The following is a 27,535-nucleotide window of genomic DNA, read 5'->3' on the forward strand; positions in this document are numbered from 1 at the left end:
CCACGCCCCGCGCCTGCGCGACCTCCCGGGGTCAGGGGTCAGAGGTCTCCGAGGCGGAAGCGGTTCATAATAGCCGCCGCCGCCACTGTGCCTCGGCCGGTGCCGCTGGGGCCCGGCGTTCCGGGGCCTTATGAGCGTGCCGCTGGTGGTGATCCGGCTGGAGCTGGCCGAGCACTCGGCGCCGCCCGCCGCCTTCGCCTACAGCGCGGCCGGTGCGTGCGGGGCTGGGTCGGGGCCTCCTCCCTTGGGGGCCGAGGGGCGCATTGCCCGCTCAGGGGCTGGCGCGGGGGTCTCCCCTGTGCTGGGCTCTGCTGTGGCGGGGCGGCTCTAGGCGGTTTCTGGGCGTCCCTGGTTGCTGCCTCTGCGCTCCCAGTCTCATTTCATAAACACTAGACAGGGCTGGAAGGGACCTCCGAAGATCATCGAGTCCAGCCCCCTGTGTCAAGGCAAGCCCACCGCGTGCCCCTGGGTGGGAGCCCCGTAAGCTCTCTCAGCACTCGCCCCCCACAAAACCGGAGCTGATCTGCGGAGAAGCTGGTGGGAGCAGCTGCCCCATCTCTGCAGCTGTAGTGGGTCCCCTGTCCTGTGCCCACCTCTGCCAAAACGGGTGGGACGGGCAAGGCCGGGCCCATTCCCTTGAGGGGGGATGTGTTTCATACGTGTGAGATATCAGCTTCCCAGTCTTGTCTCTCTGCGTGCGCGTTCTGCCTGCCCCGCACGAAGACCTCTGCTGCGTTCAGTTAGCACTGACCTCTTCAGATGCCGGAGTCACGCAGAATGCGATGAGGGCTTGTAAAGTGCCCGATGGTGAAGGGGAAGGCTGTCGGGGCGTAGCATTGACCGTCTAGACGAGAACGAGGGGTCACAACAGGAAGTGAGCAGGCAGCCAGCTTGGAAGGAACGCGAGGATGTTGTTTTTTGCTCAGTGGGTTATTAACGGGTGGGACTCTTGCTGGCAGAGGTGGCGGAAGCTGAGAGTTTGGCTAGATTCATGAAGGGATGGGACGTGCTCTTGGAGGAAAGCGGCATCTGTTGTTGCTGTTTAGCTTGGGGAGCGAGGGGCATGGGCCCTGAATCAAAGCTTCCCAGACATGAAATGCTGGAGGCTGCAAGTGGGAAAAGTAGTAGGGGGGGAAAAAATCCCTGTTCAGATCCAGTTCATCACTGCCGTCTAGCGTCCATTGCTGCCACCGTGTGGCATGGGAGACGGGCAAGATGGATCTAGGGTCTGACCCAGGAAATGGCAGTTCCAATGTTCTTGTGCTCCATCTAATATGTCTTTTTTGGTCTATGAAAGAGTAGTTCTTTCTCTGACTAACAGATGTCAGCTTAACATGGCTGGCTACCGTGCTCAAACCATTGTGTGCCAGATCTCAAGGGTTACATGTGTGGTAGCAAAACAAACTTTTTTTTTTCCTCCTCTGGCTGATAGTTTTACTCTGCAGAAGAAGGAATAAAAGCAGCTTAAAGAATTATTGTCATGACCTGGTAGAGACCTAATGGCTGTTATTAGGGAAGCCTGCTCTGCCCTCCTTCCACTGGAGTTGTTTGTTTCTCACTCCCAGTGGCATTGTTTAAATAGCTAATTGTTTTCCTCTTTAGCCACTCAAATGTCTGATGAGGAAATCAAAGAAAAGTCGCTCGCTTCTGCTTCAGCCTGTTTAGAAGGAAAGGCGCTGGTGGAAAAAGCAGCAATTATTCACCAGCATATTGGCCGCAGAGAGATGACGGATATGATCATTGAGACGATACAGCTTGATCCAGGTAACCATTCTAAAACTTGAAAAAGGTGTTCCAGTAATCGGTCTGTAATGCCTGTAAGGTTTTTACTAGTCTAATATATGGGTATTCTCTTAAAAGTATTTTAAACTTGCTTGCAAGTTTCTTTGGGTAGATGTGATAATCATCTTTATTAGACGTACTGAGTAGTTGGGAAAAAGTTCTTAGCAAGCTTTTGGGCACAGTCACCCTTCATCAGGCATAGGGAGTCTCTGCTGCTCATTTAAAATGGCTTTCTAAGCTGCTGACCTCCTGGTAAATGCAAATCCTGCCTTTAAGGACATGAGAAATGATGCCAGTGGAGTGTATAGACTCTCAGTTGTGCCACTGAGATGCTTTTTTTTTTTTACCCTACCCTTAAAATTGCACAGCATAGAAAGCTAACTAAAAACTAAGCACGAGGATTTTCTTGACTATATTGTTTGCTTTCATGTTAAGTGCAATAAAAAAAATAACTTGTAGTTGCTGAGTAACAAAGTAGCATACTGCAAAACTCAGCCTGGCACCCTTCAGAACTTATCTGACTAGTTTTGCAGCACCCGTGACCCAGCCAAACGGTCTCTCAAACTGGTGCCTAAATATGCCTCAGTTGATTACTCAGTGTGAGGAGACCACTGTTTGGAAGCGCATAACTTATTCTGTGCTTTACACGTCATAATTTGACTTTTTGAATAACTAAATCCTCTCTTGTACATAAGATTGCACTTAAAATGCAGTTGAAGTTTCTGATGTGTGGTTCAGTAATCTGAACGCTTTTGATTTGTAAAAGATGAGACAAAAGCTGCAATGGAAGGAAGAAAATCTGCAGAAGCTTCATCCATTGATGACACAAGTAAACATGACAGTCAGAGTAAAGAATGTGAGGCTGCTCCAGACTCGCCATCAAAACAACTTCCTGACCAGATTTCCTTCTTCAGTGGGAACCCATCAGTTGAAATAGCTCATGGCATTATGCACCTGTACAAAACAAAGTAAGAATGTATTTGACTCATTATAGATCTAGTGGGAATAGCACCGTAGACTCCCTTCATCCAGAAGGGTGAGTCGGGAACGCTAGGGCTGTTGCTCCAGGATTGATGGAGCAATGACGCACAGGAAGCCTGGGGTATTGGCACCATAGACAGTGTCTGGTGTAGTCTGACTTGCATAGCTGCTTTGATGGTAGTAACAGGCCCAGCCCTTTCAGCTGTGGGTGAGGATGTCTCGGAGAGTATGTAAGCAGTGGGAGTAAAAACACCAGTCGGAAGATGGCCCTAGAAAGATCAGGTGTGAGGGGACCCCACAGACAAAGATCTCCTTGTTCACATTCCCCTGGAATGTTAAAATGAATGCAAAGATCTGCACTTCCCAAATTATTCTGTTGCAATGATGGCGTAACCGTATCTTCCCCCTTAGGGAGCTGAATGAAAACCATCAATTTCAGATGTTCTTGAATGTGCCCAGGACTCGAGGGCTGTTACATCAGTAATCAATATTGCTCATTTCTCTAGAAATATTTTGAATATTTGTGGTTTGCAAACCCCAGGTACTCTTACAGAAATACAGCTATCAGAATATGTACTGTGGGTGAATATCTGTTGGTTGCACACGGGAGCTGTTTCTTTAAAGATGACTAAGTACCTTTTGGGTGTCTTCAGACTTGTAACAACCACCTTTTAATCCTTAAATATGTACAAATAGGGAAGGAGCTTTACAATCACAGGTACATTTAAATTGTGAAGCATTAAATTGCTGTATGGTCTCCTGTGTAAGCTGGTCTTAAGATGTCAGTCTTGACTTCCTCAATTTTAAAAGTCTACTTTATTGTCTTCTTAGTAAGATGACTTCTTTGAAAGAAGATGTGAGGCGCAGTGCAATGCTCTGTATTCTCACAGTGCCTGCTACCATGACCAGTCATGACCTGATGAAGTTTGTAGCTCCTTTTTATGAAGTCATTGAGCATATGAAAATCATCCGGGATTCCACTCCAAACCAGTACATGGTACTGATAAAGTTCAGCTCACAGGTAAAGCCCAGAAGTTTGGTGCCAGGTTTCTGCTGTTTGGGAAATTGGGCTGCTGTATGAACACTAATTTCAGGCAGTGTCCAGTTCTAGTGGCTTGCTGTTTCCTGATGTCATGGGCCTTTGTATGAGAGGCATCCTGTGATGTAATGTTGGGGGTTTTCATAGATTTCATAGACATTAGGGCTGGAAGGGACCTCGGGAGATCATCGAGTCCAGCCCCCTGCCCAAAGGGCAGGAAGTCAGCTGGGGTAATAGTAAGTGATACTAGTGCTGGCCCTCCATTAGCCTTCATCATAGACCTACAGCTTGTACAGCTGCAATTCATAGATTCGTAGATGCTAGGGTCGGAAGGGACCTCAATAGATCATCAAGTCCGACCCCCTGCATAAGCAGGAAAGGAGTGCTGGGCCTACATTACCCCAGCTAGATACACATCCAACCTTCTCTTGAACACCCCCAGGGTAGGGGAGAGCACCACCTCCCTTGGGAGCCCGTTCCAGACCTTGGCCACTCGAACTGTGAAGAAGTTCCTCCTAATATCTAATCTAAATCTGCTCTCCTCCAGCTTGTGGCCATTATTTCTTGTAACCCCTGGGGGCGCCTTGGTGAATAAATACTCACCAATTCCCTTCCGTGCCCCCCTGACGAACTTATAGGCAGCCACCAGGTCGCCTCTCAACCTTCTCTTGCGGAGGCTGAAAAGGTCCAGTTTCTCTAACCTCTCCTCATAGGGCTTGGCCTGCAGGCCCTTAACCATACGAGTGGCCCTTCTCTGGACCCTCTCCAGGTTATCCGCATCTTTCTTGAAGTGCGGCGCCCAGAATTGCACGCAGTACTCCAGCTGCGGTCTGACCAGCGCCAATGTTGTTATGCATGTCCTAGCCTACTACTTGCTTTATCATAGCCAGCAGAATATTAAGATCTAGACAAATCTTGCCTGACTTCAATAACCTCACCCATTAAAAACCCTGTGGAAGATAATGCAATAAACAAATACAGATGCTCACTAAGATATGAATGAATTGTGCAGTCTGTCTTGGCAGACCAAGAAATAGCCTGATCTCTGTGACAGCGTTAATTCCTATGGAAACTGAGGATAGCAGGGAGCTATTGGACCATCTAGCCTATACTTCTGTTGTGGTCACAGGAACCATTCATGCGTATGTTGCTCCCTCCCAGAACTGGTGAGAAGGGGGTGGGAGGTAAGATTGAAGTGAACTAGATGACCAGATACTGTGGGTCTCTTCCTCAGCTGTTACAAGCTTAACACTCCTGTGTTGTGCACAACATAAATCCCACAGGCCTATTTAAAGTAAACCCCCTTCATAGAGACTCACTTGGGGGCAGTGTCTGATGCCAGCCATCTTTGTACTAATTCAACAGAGTTTTTGCCCAGTCCACTAATTCTAGACAACTTTCCACTTGTCTTTTGAAATTGGCTGACTCCCTGCTTCAGCAGGCCCTCACCAGCCATCTCTGCATGCAGCAGAAGCACGCTCGAGTTGCTCTACATTTTATTATCTGTGTAACTGTGTCAGTAAGGTGTGTGGCAAAACTGGAACAGCTTTGTTTCATCATTCAAGAGTTGAAAGACAGAAATGAGACTGCCTTGACTTCCAGCTCACTTTCCTCCTAACAGTTGGATTGCTGACTGTAATAAGCCAGCACATGGAGATGTTGTGGCTCATCCATAATAACTCAAATAAGGTTATTTTGTGTTCAGTCAGCAGTGCTTCTTTTCAAGTAATGCTCTGGTATGAAGTGCTTCAGTACACATCTGCATAGAGTGAATTTGAGCTTTTTCTGCAGGTAAACTATATACTGTACAAATCTTGATCCCTTTTGAATAGGGTCGTCTGATAGTAGTGTCTTTCTTTCAGGCTTTTGCAAAGAAACAACATTTGCTTTCAGTTAGTGCCAAAATTGTTGACTGTGGACAAAGCTGATATTAAAGGAAGAAATTGGCTAGTGCTGTTTGAGCAGTACATTTGCAAGTGTCCAGTGCTGAGAGCTCTTCAGTTCTTCTGCCAGTTTAAGTTGAAAATTGCTGAATCCAATGCAGAGATGAAATAGTGATTAGCATACATCAAGAGATTTACCTATGATGTATGCTTGTTTGGGCGCTTGGAGCGGGGGAGAGAGGATATCTAATTCTCATTCCTTCTTGCTTGTTAATGTAAGCTGCAGGCAGTATGAGTCTTGTTCATCTGGTCTGTCTTTAGGCAGATGCAGACAGCTTCTATATGGCATGCAACGGCCGACAGTTCAACTCCATAGAAGAAGACGTTTGCCAGCTGGTGTATGTGGAGAGGGCTGAAGTCTTCAAATCAGAAGATGTAAGTTTCTTTTCCAGACTCTATTACAAGCTGTTTAATAGGATTAGCTGGACCTGGATGGGGCAAGCTTGCTGCAGATGTTTAACTGCCTCATGTCTGGCTGCATCTTGTCACTACAGCACTGCATTTGGGGGAGCAGCCCTGCCTTCTGAAGTTCTGGGACCTTACCCATCCAATCTCCTGGTCTCCCTCTCTGGAGCAGTTATGTTCTGCTGAAATCTGAATAGGGCTTAGTGCAGCTAAATATCCTTTATGTTTGGCCTGCTGGGAGGAAGATGTATGTTTAGTCCCAGAGAAATGTGTTTCTCACACTTATTAGCTAGTTTAATTCTCAGTATTTCAAGCTGATCTTTGCAACACCCCTCTAAGAGGGTGACATGAATGCTGTTTAAAACGTGGAGGAAGTAAACTGCAATTAAATGACTGGTCTGTGGTCGGAGGGAATGTATCAGAGCTGGGAATGAAACCTGTGGGTGTTGTCCGAGTCATGTCCTTGACATGGCTGGTCTTGGAGATCTAGGAAGAACTCATGAGTTCTCTTGACTTGCGTATAGCACTGTCCCAGATGTGTGCTCTAATTGGTGCCAGACTAAGTGTCAAAATGGCCCCAAAGGGTAGTCACTGCTACCTCTGGTGGAATTTATAGGGTGCCTATAGTTTTACTAGGATGCATAGCAGTTCATTTAGGCTTTCGTGTTCAGAGTGCAGTTTTAGCTGTACAATTCGCTTGTGTCCCTTTTTCTTGTGCAGGGAGCCAGCCTTCCTGTAATGGATCTGACCGAGCTCCCAAAGTGCACAGTGTGCCTGGAGAGAATGGATGAGTCTGTCAATGGGATTCTGACCACCTTGTGTAACCACAGCTTCCACAGCCAGTGTCTGCAGCGGTGGGAGGACACCACGTAAGAGGCATTGCTTTGCTTTTCTGTAATTGAAAGTACTGGCTTTGCAGCTGTGCTCCTCTTCTCTGTACGGATGGGGCTGGCTTTGATCAGCATCTGCTCTGCTGATTTTTGGATGTCTGAGTTTCTGCACACATGGTGCCATTGGCAGCTATAGGGCCTGGAAAATGTCCAGGATGAGGTCTCTGCTTTAAGGAGAATACAGTGCAATTTAAATATGCAAATATACCCAATACCTCATGAGCAAAATCTAATGATCTAGTTAATAAGCATTTCCCACTTTCCAGCATGCTCAAATTCAAGATCAATGGAAATTTAAGCAAAATTAATTACTCAAACAGGCTTGGAATACCCTCTTAAGGGAGCAAAAATGTGCCTTATACAGTCTAGAGGTTCTATTTGGTTGTAAATCCTGCATAGTTTGGTATTTAGACTGAGCAATACAAATTTATTTTGCCTTCAGAAGATGAGTGGCATTCACATGAGAAGATTAAAATGACTCTTAAACAGAGGTCTTGGATTTTAAAAGTTCTGGATGATTTTAAATCAGTTCATCATGATGAACTGCAGGATATAAATGTTATTTCACATGACAGATGTGGTTTGCTGGTACATTTTGTCCTTAAAGCCCATGCATTTTAATTATTTAACCTTCATTCTTAACTTCTTATTCCATGAGATCCCACTAGGTAGAGCAGTGAGGTACGTGTCAGTCCTTCATAGAATTTCCCACGGAGAACAGAGTCCTGTTATCTGTCAAACATACTTTACATTCCTACTGATAGCTGTTTGTTACTTGTTACATGTCGGACAGTTAGACTTCTACAGGAAGCTCGGTGCCAAACTGCAGCTCGTTTTCTTCAGCTTTTCTTTTTTTAGAGTACCAACCTCAGTTTGCTCTTTCATCATGTATCATGAAACCTCTTTTGCATGAGGTTACTCAGCTGTGCTAGTGGGTTTCCACAGCAGAATCTGTTTTAAATTCAGGAAGGCTTTTACTGAGTCTTTGGCCCCATAAATCAAAGCCAACCTAAATGTATGTAAAAATTTGTTCAGTGACTAATGCAGCTTGCTCCTAGTTCATTCTGACTAAACACTGACACAGTATCAAAGTCTAAAACGTATGTCTGGAACAAAGCTGTCATCACCAAACTTCAGTCACTTGCCTGACACTTTTCTTCCTGAGTTTGTGATTGCATTAGATTGGAGGGTATTTAGTTGGTACACGTTGGCAACTTTCTTCCCCAGGAGCCTTTTGCAGATGGCAAACTAATGATTAGTCCAGGATTGATCTCCAGGTAATAGGGCAGAGGCTGCAGTGGGGAAGTATGGCCAAACCAAAATGAGTGAAATATGAGCTTGGAGGGTGATGTATGTTGCCAGCACCCACCATGATCAGCAGGTGCCCTCAGCTTTGCTTCCCCTTCTGAGATCAGGATCCTGAATTGGGCACTGCTAGCTGAGATTTCATAGATGTCATAGACATCAGGGCTGGAAGGGACCTCAGGAGATCACTGAGTCCAGCCCCCTGCCCAAAGGGCAGCAAGTCAGCTAGGGTCATAGGGATCCCAGCAAGATAAGCATCCAGTTTACTCTTGAAGGTGTTCAATGTAGGTGCTTGGACCACCTCCGCTGGCAGACTGCTCCAGACCTTGGGGGCTCGGACAGTAAAGAAATTCTTCCTTATGTCCAGCCTGAAACGGTCTTGCAGGAGTTTGTGGCCGTTCGACCTCGTCATCCCTTGGGGCGCTCTGGTGAACAAACGTTCCCCCAGATCCTGGTGGTCACCCCTGATAAACTTATAGGTGGCCATCAGATCACCCCTGAGCCTGCGTTTTTCCAGGCTAAAGAGACCCGTGGCTCTCAGCCTGTCATCGTAAGATCTGTTTTCCTGACCTCTGATCATGCGCGTGGCTCTCCTCTGCACTCTCTCAAGCTTCTCCACATCCTTTTTGAATTATGGAGCCCAAAACTGGACGCAGTACTCCAGCTGCGGCCTCACCAAGGCCGAGTACAAGGGGAGAATGACGTCCTGGGATTTGCTCGAGAAGCATCTATGGATGCATGCCAGCGTTTTGGTCGCTTTATTAGCCGCAGCATCGCATTGGAGGGTCATGTTCATCTTGTGGTCAGTGATGACCCCCAAGTCTCTTTCTTCTGTAGTGCTAACCAACGTAGCACTGTCGAGCCTATAAGGGTGCTGCAGGCTTTTCCTCCCAAGGTGGAGCACCTTGCATTTTTCGGTGTTAAACACCACCAGGTTCTCGTCTGCCCATTTGCTGAGCTTGTCCAGGTCAGCCTGGATCACCCGCCTATCTTCTGGCGTGGATGCTTTGCCCCAAAGTTTGGTGTCATCGGCGAACTTGGCCAGTCAACTCCTGACTCCAATGTCCACATCATTAATGAAGATGTTGAACAGGATGGGTCCCAGGACAGAGCCTTGAGGGACCCCACTGGTCACAGGGCACCACGATGAGTGACTGCCATCAATCACAACCCTCTGGGTCCAACCACGGAGCCAATTTCCCAGCCAGCGGATCGTGGTGGAGCCAAGGCCACAAGTGGCCAGTTTGGCCAAGAGGTGATCATGGGATACCAGATCAAAAGCTTTTTTGAAGTCAAGATATATGACATCAACCTCTTCTCCTTTGTCCAGGTGATAGGTCACCTGGTCGTAGAAGGAAATGAGATTGGTCAAACAAGACCTACCCGCAACAAACCCGTGCTGGCTATCCCTTAGGATGTTAGCCTGGGCCAGTCCCTCAAGGATGGCCTCCTTAATAAACTTTTCTAAGATCTTCCCCAGGATAGAAGTCAGGCTAATGGGCCTGTAGTTAGCCGGATCCACTCTCCTCCCTTTCTTGAAGATCGGCACCACATTGGCCTTCTTCCAGTCTTCGGGCACTACACCAGAGCGCCAGGAGTTTTCAAAGACCTGTGCCAGGGGCTGGGCTATGACGCTCGCCAGCTCCTTGAGTACCCTGGGGTGCAGGTTGTCAGGGCCAGCTGACTTGAAGGTATCCAGCTTCTCAAGATGTTCCTTCACGAGGTCAGCATTGATGGAGGGTAGGGGATCCCCATCACCCGGATCTCCCTGTCCTATAGGCAGGCATGGGCGTCCCGTGGGACTGATGAAAGACTGACGCAAAGTACCTATTTAATAGGTTGGCTTTTTCCTGGGCGTCAGTTGTCAGTTGCCCCATCTGGTTTAGCAGGGGTCCAACATTGCCCTTGCTTTTCCTCCGGCTCCCCACATATCTGAAAAAGGACTTTTTGTTGTCCTTGATGCCTGAAGCTAGTTGGAGTTCAGTTGCAGCCTTGGCTTTCCTGGTTTGCTCCCTGCAGGACCGGACCAGTGCAGAATAATCCTTCTTGGATGTGAATCCCGTCCTCCATCCTTTGTAGGCTTTCCTTTTTAGCCGCAGGAGGTCCGCTAGGTCTCTGGAGAGCCAGGAGGGCTGCTGTGCCTTCTTGCTGCCTTTCCTCCGTGTTGGGATAGATTTAGCTTGTGCATTGAGGATCGCTTCCTTGAGAAGCAACCACTCTTCTTGAACTCCCATCTCCCTGGGGTCATGGTCCCTGAGGGCCTGACTGACTAGCCTCTTGAGCTTGTCAAAGTCGGCTTTTCTGAAGTCAAGGACTTCTGTGTTGCTGACTGACTTGCCAGCTTTACGGCGGATGGTGAAGGTGATCAGCTCGTGGTCGCTGTCACCCAGCTTCCCATCGATTTTGCTAGGTCGTCCCCCGTAGCCAGTACCAGGTCGAGCAGCGCTTTGCCTCTCGTTGGCCCATAGACTTCTTGAGTCAGGTAGAGGTCATCCACGCACGAGAGAGAGCTTTGCGACCGCTCGGATTTTGCTGAATGATCTTCCCACGAGATGTCCGGGTAATTGAAGTCACCCATGACAACCAAGGTCCTGGAGCAAGCGGCCTCAGTCAGTTCCTGGGCGAACTCCTGGTCAAGCTCAGGACTTTGCATGGGAGGTCTGTAGTAGACTCCCACCGTTGTGTCCCCTGTGCCATATTCCCCACGAATTTTTACCCAGAGGGTCTCTAGCTGTCCGTGCTGGTCGCCAACATCAGCTTGCAGGGACATGTAGCTTTCCTTCACATAGAGAGCCACACCCCCACCCCTTTTGTCAACACGATCCTTCCTGTACAGGGTATAGCCCTCTATACCCATGGTCCAGTCATGGGTGGAGTCCCACCAGGTCTCCGTTATCCCAATGACATCATATTTCTTTGCACTGAGCAGGAGGACGAGCTCGTCCTGCTTGTTGCCCAGGCTCCTGGCATTAGTGTACAGGCAGGCAAGTGTGCCCTTGGGGTCTCTTGCCTTGCCCACAGATTGTGCCAGGGCTGGGGCAGGGGTGGGCTCCCTTAAGTGCCTTGGTCCGCTGGCTTTGCAAGGGTCGCTCAGCAGGCCAGCAGTGGCAGTAGTCCCCCCATCCCCCAGCGGGCTTAGTTTAAAGCCCGGTGGAGCAGGTCAGCCAGCCTGGCTGAGAAGAGCCTCCTCCCCAGGGGGGAGAGGTGGAGGCCATCTCTTCCCAGCAGCTCGCTGAGATGGTCTGAAAGACCTAGATTGACTTCCCTGGTGGCTTCTCACAGTGTCTGTGGAGGACAAGTAACAAGTCACAGCTGAGGTCACAGATTTTGTGTCCTTAGCATACTTTCTACATGGAGAATCCAGGCCTCACAACCAATCTCCTCTCTACTCCTTCCAGTTGCCTCACCTCCTGGCCTGCAGTTAAACTGGACAGTGTCCTGTGATATCCTCTGTTTTTAAGATTAGGCATTCGCCAGTTTTACAGGAATAAATAGTGAAAGAGCAGCAAAGCTTGTGAAGGCAGGAGACAAATCTGGGTCAGATGGTGAGATTCAGTCAAAAAGGTATGACCATGCAGTGGGGAGTGTCATATACACTCACCGGATCACGTGTGATCCAAATTTTCTAGCCTCTGTCTGCTGGCCTCACAAGGAACCTAGTGGTCACTGTTGGCTAACTAGTGCTGCTTGCTGCCTTTTTTTTTGCAGGTGTCCTGTCTGCAGGTACTGCCAAACTCCTGAGCCTGTGGAAGAGAATAAATGCTTTGAGTGTGGTGTTCAAGAAGTAAGTAGGTGTGAAGGGTGAACTCTGTCCACCTTTACTATTGCAACTTCTTTCCCTTGGCGTCTATGACTGCTGTTGGGCCACACTTCTGCCTGGAACAAGGTTCCTGTTTGTTTGATTTGGTACTGCTATGGGGCAGCTGGGTTCATCCCAGAAAGGTGTCCTGTTCTGTGGATTTCAGAGGCTTGGAGCTGCAGATCTATGAAGGGGGATCAGTGCGGGTGCCAGTGCCAGCAAGCTCCTGCAGTGGTGGCCCAGCTGCACTGTCCAGTCTTATTTTCTTCAGTTTGGCTTCAAGATTTTCCAGGATGTCCCCCCTCACCCCTGTGACTTGAAAGCCATTTATCTAACATGCAGGAATGGTTGATGCCTCTCTCAGTAGGCTTATACTGTATTTGAATCATTAAGTAGTTTCATTCTCTAGCCTGAATGATGCTTCAAGAAAGGCAAAGATTGCCCTTTTCCTAGGGAAGCAACAGGGACTGTGAGCAGCAGATGTACACTCTTCCCATCCCTTATACTGCCTGCGTGCTTTTCACAGTGATGTTTGTTGCTCACATATTGGTCCAAAATCCTTTCTTGTTCTGTTGTCAGAACCTCTGGATCTGCTTAATATGTGGGCACATTGGCTGCGGGCGCTACGTGAGCAGGCATGCTTACAAGCACTTTGAGGAGACTCAGCACACGTATGCAATGCAGCTGACCAACCACAGAGTCTGGGACTATGCTGGAGGTAAACCTCTCCCTTCTGCTTGTTAGGGGTGACCAGGCTTGTGTGGAAACGGTCCTCAACCTTTCCAGGAAGACACTTTTAATTAAGCCCTAACTTTCTGGAGGATTTGAAGGGATTTTCTGTAGCATTTAATATTCCACATTTTAGGAACATCTATTTGCTCTAGTACAGCAGCTTCTGTGCCTGTACCAAATGCTTCAGAAAAAGATAAACTCATAATGCACCTGGAGAGCCCTCTAGTTTCAGCAGTATGAGAAGAACTTCAGAAGGAGGTAGATCAGTTTTCTCATCGCACGAGAATGAGCTTTTGTGATTTATCCTAGATGGTGTCCAATAGATTCTGTTAAGTGTCAAATATGTCCATTTAACTCCTAGGTCTCTCCCTCCATGCAACACTGAGACGCACAGAACCTGAGTAAATTATTTCCCTTGGCCCCAGTTAGGTTCAAATGCTTGGGTTTTATCAAACTGAAACAATCCTTGGTCAAATTTCTCTCTCCAGATAATTATGTTCATCGTCTGGTTGCCAGTAAAACTGATGGGAAGATAGTTCAGTACGAGTGTGAAGGGGATATGTGTCAAGAAGAAAAGATCGATGCCTTACAACTAGAGGTAAGTGTTCTAGTTTCCTTCAGACACCACTGTGGTGTTTTTTTTTAATGTAAATATGCCTCAACTCCAGAGTCGATTCTGACAAGAATGGCGCTGGGCTGACTTCAAGGCCGAAGGAGCGTGTTGCTTTTCCTCTTACTCGCTGGCTTTGCCAAGTCAGCACCAGTAGGAGTGGGAGCTGGTTCTATCCTGTTAATAATGCATTGAGTTGTTCATGAAATTCAGTTGGTTGCATCTCTGCAAAGTCAGTCCAGTTGGTAGTGTTTCAGAGTAACCAATGGCAAACTCTGGTCTGCGGAAGGTATTGGGAAGGGAAGGGGTGCACAAACATGTGCTTGACTCTGGGATCCCTTAGTGACTTTGAGCTGGCACAAACTTTTCTGTGCCAATGAAACTGCAAGATGCATTTCTTTTTTTTCTTTTTTTATTTTACCAACATTTTTTTTCAGACTACAGCCTTTAAAATAAATTTGCTATTCTAAACCTTAAATGTGAGTGAACTTGAACTCTCCCGATAGAATCAATTAAAAAAAAAATGTATTTAAGATGGCAGACAACTAGCAGAACTTCAGCTGAGCTTTTTATATGGGTTAAGCGCTCTGCTACAGCAAACTAGAGCTAAATATTTGTAGGAAGAATTCACCTACTATCTTGACTCTATTAGATAATTACTGAAGTGGGCAAGAGGTCTTTCTCCTGCTTAATCCTGCATTCAAGGTATAACCTGGTATGTCTTGATCTGGAAATCATGATCTCTTACAGTCTATATCTTGTTGTAAAGTTTTCAAAATGGGAGAAGGTGGGATGTGAATTCTGAAAGTCCTTGGTTTAAACACCAAAATAATGTTGCTAATAAACTACTCTGATCAGAGGGAAATAACTATTCCTCAAGTGTTATCTTCAGTCTACAATCTTTCTTCAGCGCTCTCTTGAAATGGAGACTAGCTCTTAACGCCCTTCCCATGGTATTTCAGAAGCTTACTTTCTACCATGACAAAGCAAAATCCACATGAAAACATTGTGAGGAGGAGGAAACGCCTTCAGTCTTCAGTATCCCTAATGATTCTAATTAGGCTGGCTGACATCTTCATGTTTGTGTCTGCTGCTTCTGTGTTCATATTTTCTTTCTAATCTCCCAAGAGGCAACTCATCTAAAGCCCTCAGGGTGACCCCTAACCAGAAGCTATTCAGTATACAGTAGAAATTGAATTGACTTTTTTTTACTTTGGCTCATCTATCCAATGACTCTGCAGTTTGTACTCAGCTGAAACACTCAAAATGTTGTCTTGACACAATTTCAGTGTAGGATTTTTTGTTTTTAAATGAGAGAAACTTTCTGGGGCCCTTCGGGTTATAAATTGATGGTACACTTGATCTAACAGTGCCTTAGTCCAGCTCTGTTTGCTATTATTATAGTACTCATATTTACTAACAAGCCAGCTGGAATCGCAGCGCATCTACTGGGAAAACAAGATAGTCCGAATAGAAAAGGATACCACTGAAGAAGTAAGTTCTCTTGTCTTATTAACTGTTTCTGGCCTTGCTCTCCAAGCTGAGCACCTATGGCTCCCAATGACTTCGTCCAAGTTGCGTGTGTTTGGGGAATTAAGAAAAATGAGTCAATTAATGTATAATGAATGACCTGGCATTGGCCACCTATTAAGAGAAGGAGGGTTCACTTTTTTCCATTGAAGAGAACTGGCACAGATCTCTTCTTTATCTTGATAGATGGGTTCTAGCAACATCCTGTTCAGCAGTGCAGAAATGAGCAGATTGCCAGCAGGGTTGAAACTTGGCTTAAACACAGTGTGGAAGTTGTTGGCATGTCTGGCAGCTTGTCTTGCAGGCCAGGAGATCTCCCAGCCAATGGCAAATGGTAGAGGAGACTCATGGCACACTTGCCATGTGCTAATGGAAGGAGAAATTGCCTACCTGCCCATGCCACACATCCCCCAAAATGTCGGTTAAAAGATTCATGGGATGTTCTGGCAGTCGAGCTGAGTTTCAAAATGTCCTGAGCTGAACGAACCATGGTGCTTCAGTGGAGTCGAGTGGAATCCCACCGGTTTCTCTTTTTTAATGCCTTCAGGTTCCTGGACAAATCCTTAGCTGAACTTTGCCTGGGTGCAGAGCGGAGTTGCATAAATGTTGTAACTGCTAATTAACCAGGCACTGTGTCTGCTGTTAAGCAACTCCATAAATGTATAAAGAATTCCCTCTAAAATTAGCTGAGAAATAGGCCTTGACAAAGAATGGATTTAAGTAAGAAATAGCTGAAGAATTTAACTGACGGGTCTGGTCTGTGAAGTGAAAGGTTATGGTAAAATCCTCTTTGAAATAGTTGAAAATGCTGGCTTCAAACCAGTTATCCTAAAAGATCTAGGCTGTGTAGACGTAGGCTGCTTATTCTAAAGATTGTGGAACTAATCTGGAAGATCCCTATAAGAGAAAAGCTTCACTGTGCAAAATACTCTGTTATCAGAGGGAAGTCTGTCATCCCCTACCTTGGAGGCCTGTAAGAGGAAACTGGACAAGCACCTGGTAGGGTTCACCTGACCCCAGTGCTCTTTCCCGCCCAGGGCAGGGAGTCAAACTCAATCTACTAAGGTCCCTTCCAGCCCTGAACAGCTGTGAATCCCCAAATTGTCTCAAGTAGCCTGTACGTTCTTTATCTTACAATAGATGTCCCTAGGAGTGAATGTCAGCTACTGTCTTATGAGTGGCATGCTGCTGCTTAGTCAAAATTGAGGTGAAACCATGTTTTTTGTTTTTTCCTTCAAATTTGACCAAGTATAAACTTTTTTTTTTTTTTTTTTTTAATGGTGGGCAGAGAGGAGAACTTAACAGTCGAAAGCCCTAGGCTTGAATGTTTAATTTCATGTAACTATTTAAATCCTAATAAGCTGCAGAAATTTGCCTCCAAGTTCGTGTTTTTAAATTAAAGCTTTTTAAGCTAATTGTATTTAAACAAAAAGCAGTGAGGGACCTGCTGTAGCCTTGCAACAGTGTCAAGTTGGGTCATTGAACATCTTTGCGAGCTGAGTCATAGTTCTTTGGAAGTAGTGTATATGGAGATTTAGCCCCAAGTCAGGGTTTGTGTGTTACAATAGCACTGCTGATAGGAAAATGTAAGTATTTCTTTGAAAAGGGAAAAAAAAAAAACCATTTTTCTTTTTAAAAGAAATACTTACTCAATATTTTCCATTGCTTCCAGTCATTTGAGGGCTTGTTCTCACAACATAGTAAATGGTCAAAGTCTACAAACTACTCCAGAAAATGTGAATGTCATAATGAAAGTGCACAGGACTTTGATCTGTTTGAAGTCTCTGTGTTTGTTTTTACAGATTAACAACATGAAGACCAAATTTAAAGAGACCATTGAGAAGTGTGATAACTTGGAACAGAGGCTGAACGAGTTACTGAAGGAGAAACAATCTGTCGAACGAAAGTACGTGTTTCTGTCTGAGGACATTTTTTCACAAATCTAACTATATTTTATTCTGAAGCTCCTCTGACTGACTAAAACATAGCTGATTTGCCCTTTTTTGGAATCCTCCGTTGGATCCTTTTTAATTCTTAATTAGCGTGGTAAGGACCCTATTGATTTCAGGAATCTGATGCCCCAGTTCTGTGGATGCCTTGTATATTTAAAATGGCTCTAATGCCATTTGGTTTTCCAGCTCTTGGCTTTTTCCGCATAGCCTGCATATTTAGCATTCATTAAACCTTTCACATTTTGTGCCCACTCAAAAAAGGAAGCCGGTCAGTTGTGCAGTCATAGTTTCATAGTTGGTCGGGTTGGAAGGGACCTGAGCAGATCATCAAGTCCGACCCCCTGCCATGGCAGGAAGGAGTACTGGGGTCAAACGACCCCAGCAAGGTGTTCGTCTAGCCTTGTCTTAAAGCCCCCCAGGGTAGGAGCCAGCACCACTTCTCTTGGAAGTTGGTCCCAGATCCTAGCCGCCCTGACAGTGAAGTAGCACTTCCTGATATCTAATCTGAATTTACCCTCTGCCAGCTTGTGACCGTTATTTCTAGTCACTCCTGGTAGTGCTCGGGGGAACAGGGACTCCCCCAGTGCCTGCTGATCCCCTCTGACTCGTTTGTAACAGGCCACTAGATCCCCCCTCAGCCTTCTCTTGTGAAGGCTGAACAGGTTCAGGTCCCATCGCCTCTCCTCGTAGGACCTGCCCTGCTGCCCCCTGACTATGCGAGTGACCTCCTCTGGACCGTCTCCATGCTGTCCACATCCCCCCTGAAGTGTGGCGCCCAGAACTGGACGCAGTACTCCAGCTGCGGCCTGACCAGTGCCGCATAGAGGGGGAGGATCACCTCCTTGGACCTGCTCGAGATGCATCTGTGGATGCGTGACAAGGTGTGGTTGGCCTTCCTGACTGTCCCCACACTGCCGGCCCATGTTCATTTTGGCATCAGTGATGACTCCAAGATCCTTTTCTGCCTCTGCACTGACGAGAAGGGAGTTCCCCAGCCTGTAGGTATGGTGCTGGCTCTTCCTCCCCAGGTGCAGCACCTTGCACTTGTCAGTGTTGAAACCCATCCTATTCTCGTCCGCCCACCCCTGTAACCTGTCTAGGTCCAGTTGCAGCCTATTCCTCCCTTCTAGTGTGCCCACATCCCCCCACATCTTAGTGTTGTCTGCGAATTTGAACAGGGTGCTTTTTACCCCCTCGTCCAAGTTGCTGATGAAGATGTTGAACCATGTGGGCCCGAGAACTGAGCCCTGGTGGACCCCACTGCCCACGTCCCTCCAGGTCAAATAGGACCCATCCACCACCACTCTCTGGGTGCGGCCCTCCAGCCAGTTAGTGACCCATTTGACTGTGTAGGTGTCGACGCCATGGTGCCCTAGTTTTTTAATGAGAATGGGGTTACAGACGGTGTCAAAGGCCTTCCTAAAGTCCAGAAATACTACATCCACTGCTACCCCTGTGTCTAAGGATTTTGTGACCTGGTCATAGAAGGCTACCAAGCTGGTCTGACAGGACCTGCCCCCAGTGAACCCATGTTGGTTGCCCAACACCAGAAGGGGTTCAGTCTCTCGAAGGTGGAAGGCTGCCTGTGGAACCAGCACATGGGATGTGCTGCAGTGAACAGATTGAAGTTCTGCCTTAAGCCCCAGCCCCACATTGTCACTGCTGCACGATCCCAACCCTGCCCGCTCCACTCTGACACCACTCTCTGGCCAAGGACACCTTGCCCACAGATGTCACGGGGCCATTTCTATGGATGCCCACCTGTCTGCTCCACCCTGCGCTCCTGGCAGTGAGTGCAGGGCAGACACGCTAGAGTGCCTGGGTAGTAGGGCTGGGTCTAGTGGCAGTGGTGACACCGGCAGCAGCAACTAGTGTGATGGGGAGAGCGACCTGCCATTTGTGCAAGCTGCCAGGAAGCCAAGTCCGGCTGCCCCTGCCATGCTGCCTGGCCCTGCAGACAACAGTTCCTGGCATGCCCAAGAGCTCCATTCCAGGCAGCACTTCCTCATCCAGGGGTGGTGGGACTAGTTGCATGCTCCACAGCCTGGGCTGCTCTCCCCACATCTAGTCCTGGCAGGACGGAGGGACCCGCTGCAGGCTGAATAGAATCACTTAGTGGGTTGGATCTGGCCCATGGGCTGTATTTTTTTTTTTTATTTATTTTTGCCCACCCCTAGCCTAACTTCTTTGTTGCATGCATTTTTAAGGTGCGCTCAGCTGAATAACAAAGTGTCAAAGCTCTCCAGTGAGCTGAAGGAGGAACAAGAACTGAACAAATGCTTGCGAGCTAATCAAGTCTTGCTTCAGAACAAGCTGAAGGAGGAAGAAAAGGTGCTGAAGGAAACTTGTGAGCAGAAGGACCTTCAGATCTCGGAGATCCAGGAGCAGCTGCGAGACGTAATGTTCTATCTAGAAACACAGCAGAAAATTAACCACCTCCCGGCTGAGACGAGGCAGGAGATCCAGGAAGGACAGATCAACATTGCGATGGCATCTTCTGCAAGCACCCCAGCAGGGGGCACAGGCAAACCCTCTTCCAGGAGGGGCCGGGGCAAAAGGGGCAAGTGAGGTTTAGGTCAGTCTTGCCCAACTGAACGTGCTTCTGAAAAGCCAGGCACAGGAGTTTCAGGACTCGGGCTGAATGCTAGGTTGAACACTACACACCCAGTCTGGTAAGGTTCAGTTAGAAGCTGTTCTTAGAGCTTTTCATAAAGCTGTCTGCCAGCCAATGGGGAGTCTATGGTATTTAAAACCATCTCACTGCACTATCCAGCTAATGTTAGACGGATCTTAATTATCATTTTACCTTCCTACCTTCTGAAAGCCTCTCCCCATGCTGTGCAGTTTACCTTCTCCTTGGAGTGTGTAGCCTGTTTTAGGTGAGTGTGTTTCAAGTCCAAAAGCAAATCGCAGATTCCCTCCAAAGGGATATTGCACCAGAGCTTGGGCCAAATGCTGACTTCCATCTCTTCCCTTAAAGGCCAAGCTTAGAAATGTTCCTATTTAATAAAAGCTTTTATTTGAAAATCACTTTTCAGATACAAGTGCCCCCCCTCCTTTAGACTGTGCAACCAGAGCCCTGCAGCAGTGTGTTAATACAGGTATAAAGTAGTTAGCTTAGACATGAAACAGAGCTAAGTGTAAACCATGTTTTTGCTGTCAAGAAGTCTTAGATATGATCATTTTGGAACATATCTAAGATGGTAGCTGCTGTAAGGGAATTCATGTTCAGGCAATTAGCCGCTTATTCCTTGAGGCGGTCTGGTGCTGTGCTAATGGCTTTAGAGTGCAAAAGCACACATGAGCTTTGTGCTGCTGAAATTATTTAGCATAACAATAATCATTTCTATTCATTGAGAACCTTTCACACAAGGACCTGTTGCATGCTTCCAGCCATTGCCGATCAGCACTGACAGGATGTATATCTTCTTAGAATAAAATGCATATGCATTGTATAAATGCAGTTTAAATGTGGGGAAGGCAGTAATGACACTAGTGAGGCAGGGGAATGAATTGTGCGAGAACAGTCACTTAGATCTGTCACCTTTCAGGGTCTGTCCCACATACTCGTACTTCACAGTAGTTGCCTTCCATCCCTTAAGGAATTGTGTGTGCTCTGCGTGCAACCTAAACAGCTTGTTATCGGGCTGAAACGTAAGCTAGCTCCACCCAGAGTGGAGTGCAAAAGCAGTTCACTGACTGGATGCGCCTATTTATATCCACTTCCCACAGTATTTGAACACTTAATGCTCCCTTTTTCCTTGCACCTGTAACGTGCTCTAGTTTTTTCTGGCAGAGATGTGTATTCAAAAATCACCATACGGTCTGCCCTGTTGGCAGGGAAACTCTTGAGGGAGAATCCAGTGTACAAACCTGACTCTTGGTCCTAGAACATGTACTAACTTTTGACAGCTCGCCCTGCAAAACTTGCCCGTTCGCAAAGGCTTGAATGCATTGGTCCCATTCTGTTGTGCTTGATGGGTACCAAGCATCAAACAGAAACTGGGCTCATCCTTCCCTACCAATGAGCGGAGGTGGGAATCTTGTGCCCAGGCCCCAAGAACTAAAGCAGATCCTGTTCGGTTACTGGACCTGTAGTTATGACGTTGGTGTGGGATTTTTATTTTATTATTTTTAAATGCTGAGACAGTGGAAGTGCAGCTGTGACTTGCCCAACTCCTAGGAGGAGCTAAGAAGTGAAACTAGTGTTAGTGTTGTATAGCAGACTAAATCATTCTCGTGATAGGGTCACATGTGAGTTATAGTAGTCACAACCAGGACAGAAAGGCTAAAATCTAGTTTTAACCAGTTGCAGGCTTATTTTTAAGAACATTCCACTATACATGGCTCTCAGCACACTGTATGCTGCTTTGTCTTTGGTTTCTAGACATGCTCCAGCTTAAGCTTTTATCTCTTTGTAGCATGAATGTAACTTAATTTTTTCTAATGTGTGGATTGGACAAACAGGTTTCAGCCTTCTGTAAAATACAGAATCAGACTTCTACAATCTAGCTTGCTCTCCTATAGAAATTCTATTTTATTTAAAATCTATTTTTACACCAGTCGGGATCCTCCTGTCTTTTGCTGATAGCTTGCTTTCTGTAGAGCACTGAGATGCTGTACTAGATTTTTTTAATCTAAAATGTGGTGTATGGTAGGGATTTTGGAGAGGAAGGGTTGAGGGGTAGGGTAGTATCTGTTCACACTGTTGAGGAACATCTCCAATAGTAAAGGAGAGTTGCATTTTGAGGGTCAGAAAGAGAATAGTCCAAGAGACATGGTGGAGAAACTTGAAATAAAATGGTGGCAAAAGTGAAACTGCCTCCAAGTTTTATCAAAGTAAATGTTAGGAAAGCCAGTTTAAATCCACCTTGTGCCTGGAGCATACACGATGGTCAACATCCTGTAAAGTGGGCAGATGTTTCTGAGTTGGTCTTCATATCTGATTCATCTCTCTCTGCAACTGAAGATGAACAGGCTGGGGTTGAACAAAACTCCTTGTTGGAGCTAAACTGCTTTGTCCGGAAGGTGCCCCATCCTCCTCCAGCCTCGCAAGGCTTCACCCAGAAGCCTGCATGTCTGCTGCCTATACCACTCTTTGGCTATGGTGAAATAGGACTTTGCTCTCCTGAGCAGTAGCACAGCACTTTCCACAGGCACCAAGTTATCTTGAAGAAGTTTGCCAAGTGTTTGCACAGAATTTAATCTGGTTTGGTTTTTTGGTTTTGGTTTCGTTTTGTTTTTTTGGTTGGGGATTTTTTTTTTAAGATGGAAAAAGAGAACCTGACCAATTCCCTTTTAAGACTGATACTGTACTGTCCTGTAACATCTGAAACAAAAATTAATGGCTGTATTAAAACTGCTGAAAAGTGGGTGGATGGATGGTCTCTCTCTCTCTCCCCCTCCTTAAATGCAACTGAGTGGTGGTATTCAGCTAGTGCTGTAGGAAAATCACTCTCTGCTTTCTAAGTTGGATGATGAAAGAGTCCGGCTGCATCTAAGGGGAAGACAGTCCCAGCTTGTTCATCACTACTTGAACTTGGGGGTGTAGGCGGGGGCAAAGGGAGTCTGGCTTTATTTTCTTAAGTGCTTTCATGTGTGGTTTATCCTAGCTAGATGCCTCATTTGCTTGGATTTGCTGTCAGGGATAGAACTAATGACAGCTCTGACCTCTAAACACCTCTCCTTAGGCCTTTGCTCTAGCTTCTCTTGTGTTGAATTGTGCAGTTCTTCTGCTCCAAGAACAAGCCTTCAGCTGTGGCTCCCAGTTCCCCGCTGCTGTGAGTGCCTCAGCAGGCCCACCACGTTTAGTTAGGAATTCGGTTCCTCTCAGGACTTCTGCCCATGGCCGCCAGTCGCCGGAAAACCTTGGAGCAAAGTGTGTATGTGTTGGGACCAAAGCGTTTTGGAGAGAGCTGGCCTTAAACAAGACTGCAACATCCAGCTTCTATAGTGTTTACAGTCTAATAGAAACTTTTTTTTTCCCCCTGCTAGTGGCACAAGTTTTTGTGTTTTTTTTTTAGGGGCCTATAGCTCCTTCCTGAGTCGCCTTCTCTGGGAACATGTGCTCCCCTCATAGCTACTTAGTGTTCCTTTAGCCTCCAGGTGAGCAAAGCAGCCATCAGACTTGGTACTGGAGCCTGGAAGTACTGGGCTGTCCTGTAACTGCCCCCAAGTGTGGGTTATTAATTCATGTATCCACTGCCTGTTTAGTTTGGTTTTTTTAATGGTTCCTTAAGTGAAACCAATACTTCTCAAACATTTTGGGGTCATACCCCTTTTAACTTTGTTATAGGCTATGTGCCCCCATGAATCCATGTTAGTGAGGATAAAAATAACACTTTGTTACCACATCTGCTCTGTAATGTTTCCAACAAATGCAGTCGACCTTACTTTTTTTTTTTTCCCCCTTTTTTTTTACATTTTTCCTTTTCTCCTCTTTCCCATTCCTAGAAGATTGCCGTGGGTCCCAGCCTGAGGACCTTCATGCAGGGAAATACAAACTCAGTGTGCAGTAACTTCCTTGCACTGACCAGGCCAACAGGGTAATAATGCAGCTATTACAGGGATCAGAAATCCAGAGCTGGAAGAAGAAACTGGGTAAAGTGTGAGGTTTCTTCTAAGACACTTAAGCTTATTTTTCCTTTCACCCACATCCTTTCCAAGCAATCTGCAAATGAGGGCAATACCGTAAAGGGGCCTGCCTCCTTTTTGTGGGGAGGAGTGGGTGATGACAGCCAGGACTCTGGCACGCTGGGGGGTTTTAGCTCCTGCCCAGGAGTCTGTTCCCCTCTCATTCTTGCTGGCCCTAGTCCTCAAGTTAAATATCCAAATCAGGAACAAGTCCTGGAAAGGGGAGTTTGCTCCTCAGGTGCTACCGGGGTGGGGGGTGGGAGTGCATCCTGTGCTGGACAGTGTTTGCTTGAGAAGGTGCTGCGGTACCTGGTGGTCCTCCTGCAGGCCGGGCTTGGCGCACTCAAAGTCCCAGGGTTCCTCTGGTTGTGGAGCTCCAGCACCTTTCTCAGAAGTAGGTTGGACTGCTGGGGACAGGCACAAGATACTGGCTGGCTGCCACAGCCTGGATGGGACCTGATGGCTGAGGAGCTGCAGCCTCCCCTGAAGGGGAAGTTGTCCCAGAGGCCCTGCCTCTCCTGATGAACCAACGAGGCAGTGGATCTTGGTCAGGCTGCAAGCATAACTCGGGCCCTGCGTGAAGAGGTGTGTAGCCAAGGAGGCATCATTTTTCCCTCTGAAGAGCTCAGGCAGCTTCAAGCCCTGACAAGCCCTAGAAAGCTCAGACCCGTTGTCCTGGTGTTTCTAATCTTAATTAACGCAAATAAAATATCTCCAAGTTTGAGTCCTGAGGACAAACTTCCCCTCCCCATCCTCTTCCTCACAGCTCACTGTTATGCTGCTTCCTCTGGTGATTTTTGGGGTTCATAGGGGATGCAAAATGACCCCTGCATTGGAATCTGCCAGGCAGAGGATGTTAGCTGGCCTGTTGGTAACCCTGGTCATGTTGGCTGTCAGGTGTTCATATGTGCTTCTTATGTGGTGTTTTCTCTCTGCTGAAGCTGCCAGCCATTCCTGCCACAGCTTGCTGTATAACAGACTCATGAAATCCCTCAGTGCCCCTCTGCAATAGGAGCTTGAGTTACAGGAGAAACAGCATGGAAAGGTTAAATGATTTGCCTGAATTCCTGCTCACTGCAGGGGTGTCTGAAGAGCTGCAAGCAAGACTGGAGCCTTGTTATGGGATGTGTCATACATGTATGTAATAAGAGACCATCCTCGCTTCCAAGACCCAGCAGTTTGACTAGATAAGACAGCCAATGAGCAGATGAGAGGGAAGAAGACTTAACAGTTGCTAGAAGCATGTACAGATGGGAGAGCTGAGGCCCAGAGCATGAAATCTAACAGAGCCAGGAAATGTGTGTAGCACTTAAATCTCAACCCAGTATACTAACTGCAAGGCCAGCCTTCCTTGTCTGTCCCCTGAGCCCGAGACAGCTGCCTGGAAGAATGATGCTCAAATGATGCACTTGGAGTTTCTGACTGAATGTGACGTTTTCCCTTTGAGAATGACTTGGTAGATTTGGTAAGTTTGCAGCATTCAGAAGCAAAGGGAAAAGAACCAGAGAGCAAGAGAGTGGCCACGATCTCCCCTGTTCACAGCTCTGAATGAGCATATCACATTGGAGATATTTCTGGGAGCAAGCTCCCAGGGGGTTAGAGGGCAAACTGCCTCCTTTAAAAGGGAAAATAAAGTCTTATTGTAACCTGCAAGGACCTGAATTGTCCATAACACGGGCCCATCAAAAGCAGAGAGGAATAGCTGCCAGAGTGTGGGAACACAGCAGCGAAGGAAAGGGAAAGGCCGATCGCAGTCTACAGCATGGAAGGCTGCAGGCTGGGAGTGATTCATCTAGAAACGGGCACAGTGAAAACTGAAGCATTCGTGATTGAGCCTGGCTGGTTTTCAGTAATCCCATTGCAGTGAATACAGCTAATCTTGGTGAGGCCCTTCCCACACAGGGTAGCTGAGTGCAGGCACTGTGCAGTGGAGTTAATTACATATATTGAATTCTATAGCGGTTCCAGAGCAGGCACGTGCCATGGCCCCGGGTCTGTGTTGATGACTCGGGAACTGCCTGTGTTGGCCCTGCGTCTTCCCAGAGCAGCTCTGTACACTGACAACCCCCGCTTGCTGCCACCACCCCGACCCTACGCCTCAGCAGCTCGACGGTCCCTGGGCAGTCCCTCGCGCACAGACTGTAAATGCCAGGGCTTGTGCAACGGCATTTGCGTTGGACACCTGTGTTATTGTACGAGGTCTAGCTCTTGCAGACAGGGCTCTTTCCTATTAGTCACATTCCTTCTCCCTGCGCATGGTGAGCAGAGGGATCTGGCACGTGCTCTCTGCTCTGTTTATTCAGGCTGGGACTTTTCAGCTGGGACAAGCTCTCTCGGGCCTCTGAAAATTCCTTCCCCAGTCTGCATTGGTTTACAAGTTGGCTCACAATTCGTAGCATTGTAGAAGTAGGGTCGGAAGGGACCTTGTAGATCTTTAAATCCAACCCCCTGCCTGGGCAGGAGAAAAACTGGGCTCAAATGACTCCAGCCAGGTAGGCATCAAACCTCTTAAAGACCCCCAGGGTCAGAGCCAGCACCACTTCCCTTGGAAGTTGGTTCCAGATCCTAGCCATCCTGACCGTGAAGTCATTCTTACGGATGTCTAATCTAAACCTCCTCTCCAACAACTTGTGGCCATTATTCCTTGTTATGCCAGGGGCTCTAGGGGAAACAAGGTCTCCCCCAAACCCTTCTGGTCCCCCCTAGTGAGTTTATAGACGGTCACCAGGTCCCCCCTCAGCCTGCTCTTGGGAAGGCTGGACAGGTTTGGGTCCCACAGTCTCTCATTGTAGGGTCTGCCCTGCTGTCCCTGGATCATGCAGGTGGCCTCCTCTGGAGCCTCTCCATGATGTCCACATCCCTCCTGAAGTGGGGCGCACAGAACTGGACGCAGTACTCCAGCTGTGGCCTGACCAGCATTGCATAGAGGGGGAGGATCACCTCCCTGGCCCTGCTAGAGATGCAGCTGTGGATGCATGCCAAGGTCCGGTTAGCCCTGCCAGCTGTGACCTCGCATTGTCGGCCCATGTTCGTCTTGACCCTGAGATCCCTTTCTGCCTCTGTGCTCTCAAGAAGGGAGTTTCCTATCTTATAAGTGTGCTGCTGGTTACTACTGCCCACGTGCAGCACCCTGCACTTCTCAGTATTGAAACACATCCTGTTTTTGTTAGCCCACCCCTGCAACCTATCCAGGTCTTGCTGCAGTCCTTCCCTCCCTGCTAGCGTACTTACCTCACCCCAAATTTTGTATCATCAGCAAAGGCCTTGCTGAAGTCCAGAAAGACTATGTCCACGGTGACACCTGCATCTAATGCTTTTGTGACCTGATCATAAAAGGCAATCAGGTTGGTCTGACATGACCTGCCCCTAATGAAACCGTGCTGGTTGCCCTTAAGCCTCAGCCCTGAGGCCGGCCCATCGCAGATGTGCTCCTTGAGGATCTTCTCAAAGAGTTTCCCTGGGATTGAGGTAAGACTGACAGCCCTATAGTTGCCCAGGTCCTCTCTCTTCTCTATTTTAAAGATGGGGACCACGTTGGCTATCTTGCAATCATCTGGCACCTGGCCTGAGCACCACGAGTGCTCGTAAAGCCGTGCCAAGGGCCCTGCAATAACCCCAGCTAGCTCCCTCAGCACCCTGGGGTGGAGAGCATTTGGACCCGCTGATTTGAACACGTCAAGCCCCTGCAGAAGCTCTCTAACCCGGTCCTCAGCCTGAGGTCTGGAGGCATCCCCCTCAAATCCGTCTTGCATCCCAGCGGGGAAGTCCCGGTCCCTGCACAAGAAAACGGAGGTGAAGAATTGATAAAGAGGTCTGCTTTCTCCTCTGGTGCAACCACCAGATTGCTCAGAGGATCTTGCAGGGGCCCCACATTTCCCGGTGCTTTCTTCATCCTCCCTATATATTTAAAAAAAGGACTTTTTATTATCTTTGA

The 27,535-nt window shown here is 47.5% G+C and overlaps 1 protein-coding gene across 1 annotated transcript; it reads left to right on the forward strand.

Annotated features, from left to right (window-relative positions):
- Positions 1–24: 24 nt before the first annotated feature.
- BRAP (BRCA1 associated protein) lies at positions 25–22,340 on the forward strand. The gene is made up of 12 exons (XM_090062984.1): positions 25–212; positions 1,603–1,764; positions 2,549–2,750; positions 3,595–3,784; positions 6,007–6,120; positions 6,871–7,019; positions 12,054–12,129; positions 12,724–12,862; positions 13,365–13,474; positions 14,891–14,980; positions 16,819–16,922; positions 19,176–22,340. The coding sequence occupies exons 1-12, from the start codon at positions 131–133 to the stop codon at positions 19,534–19,536; spliced, it is 1,779 nt and encodes a 592-aa protein (XP_089919110.1). The 5' UTR covers positions 25–130; the 3' UTR covers positions 19,537–22,340.
- The last annotated feature ends 5,195 nt before the right edge of the window (positions 22,341–27,535 follow it).

The sequence above is a fragment of the Crocodylus siamensis genome, chromosome 9 (genome assembly GCF_052110815.1).
Source record: "Crocodylus siamensis isolate JL-2025a chromosome 9, ASM5211081v1, whole genome shotgun sequence".
Taxonomy (NCBI): domain Eukaryota; kingdom Metazoa; phylum Chordata; order Crocodylia; family Crocodylidae; genus Crocodylus; species Crocodylus siamensis.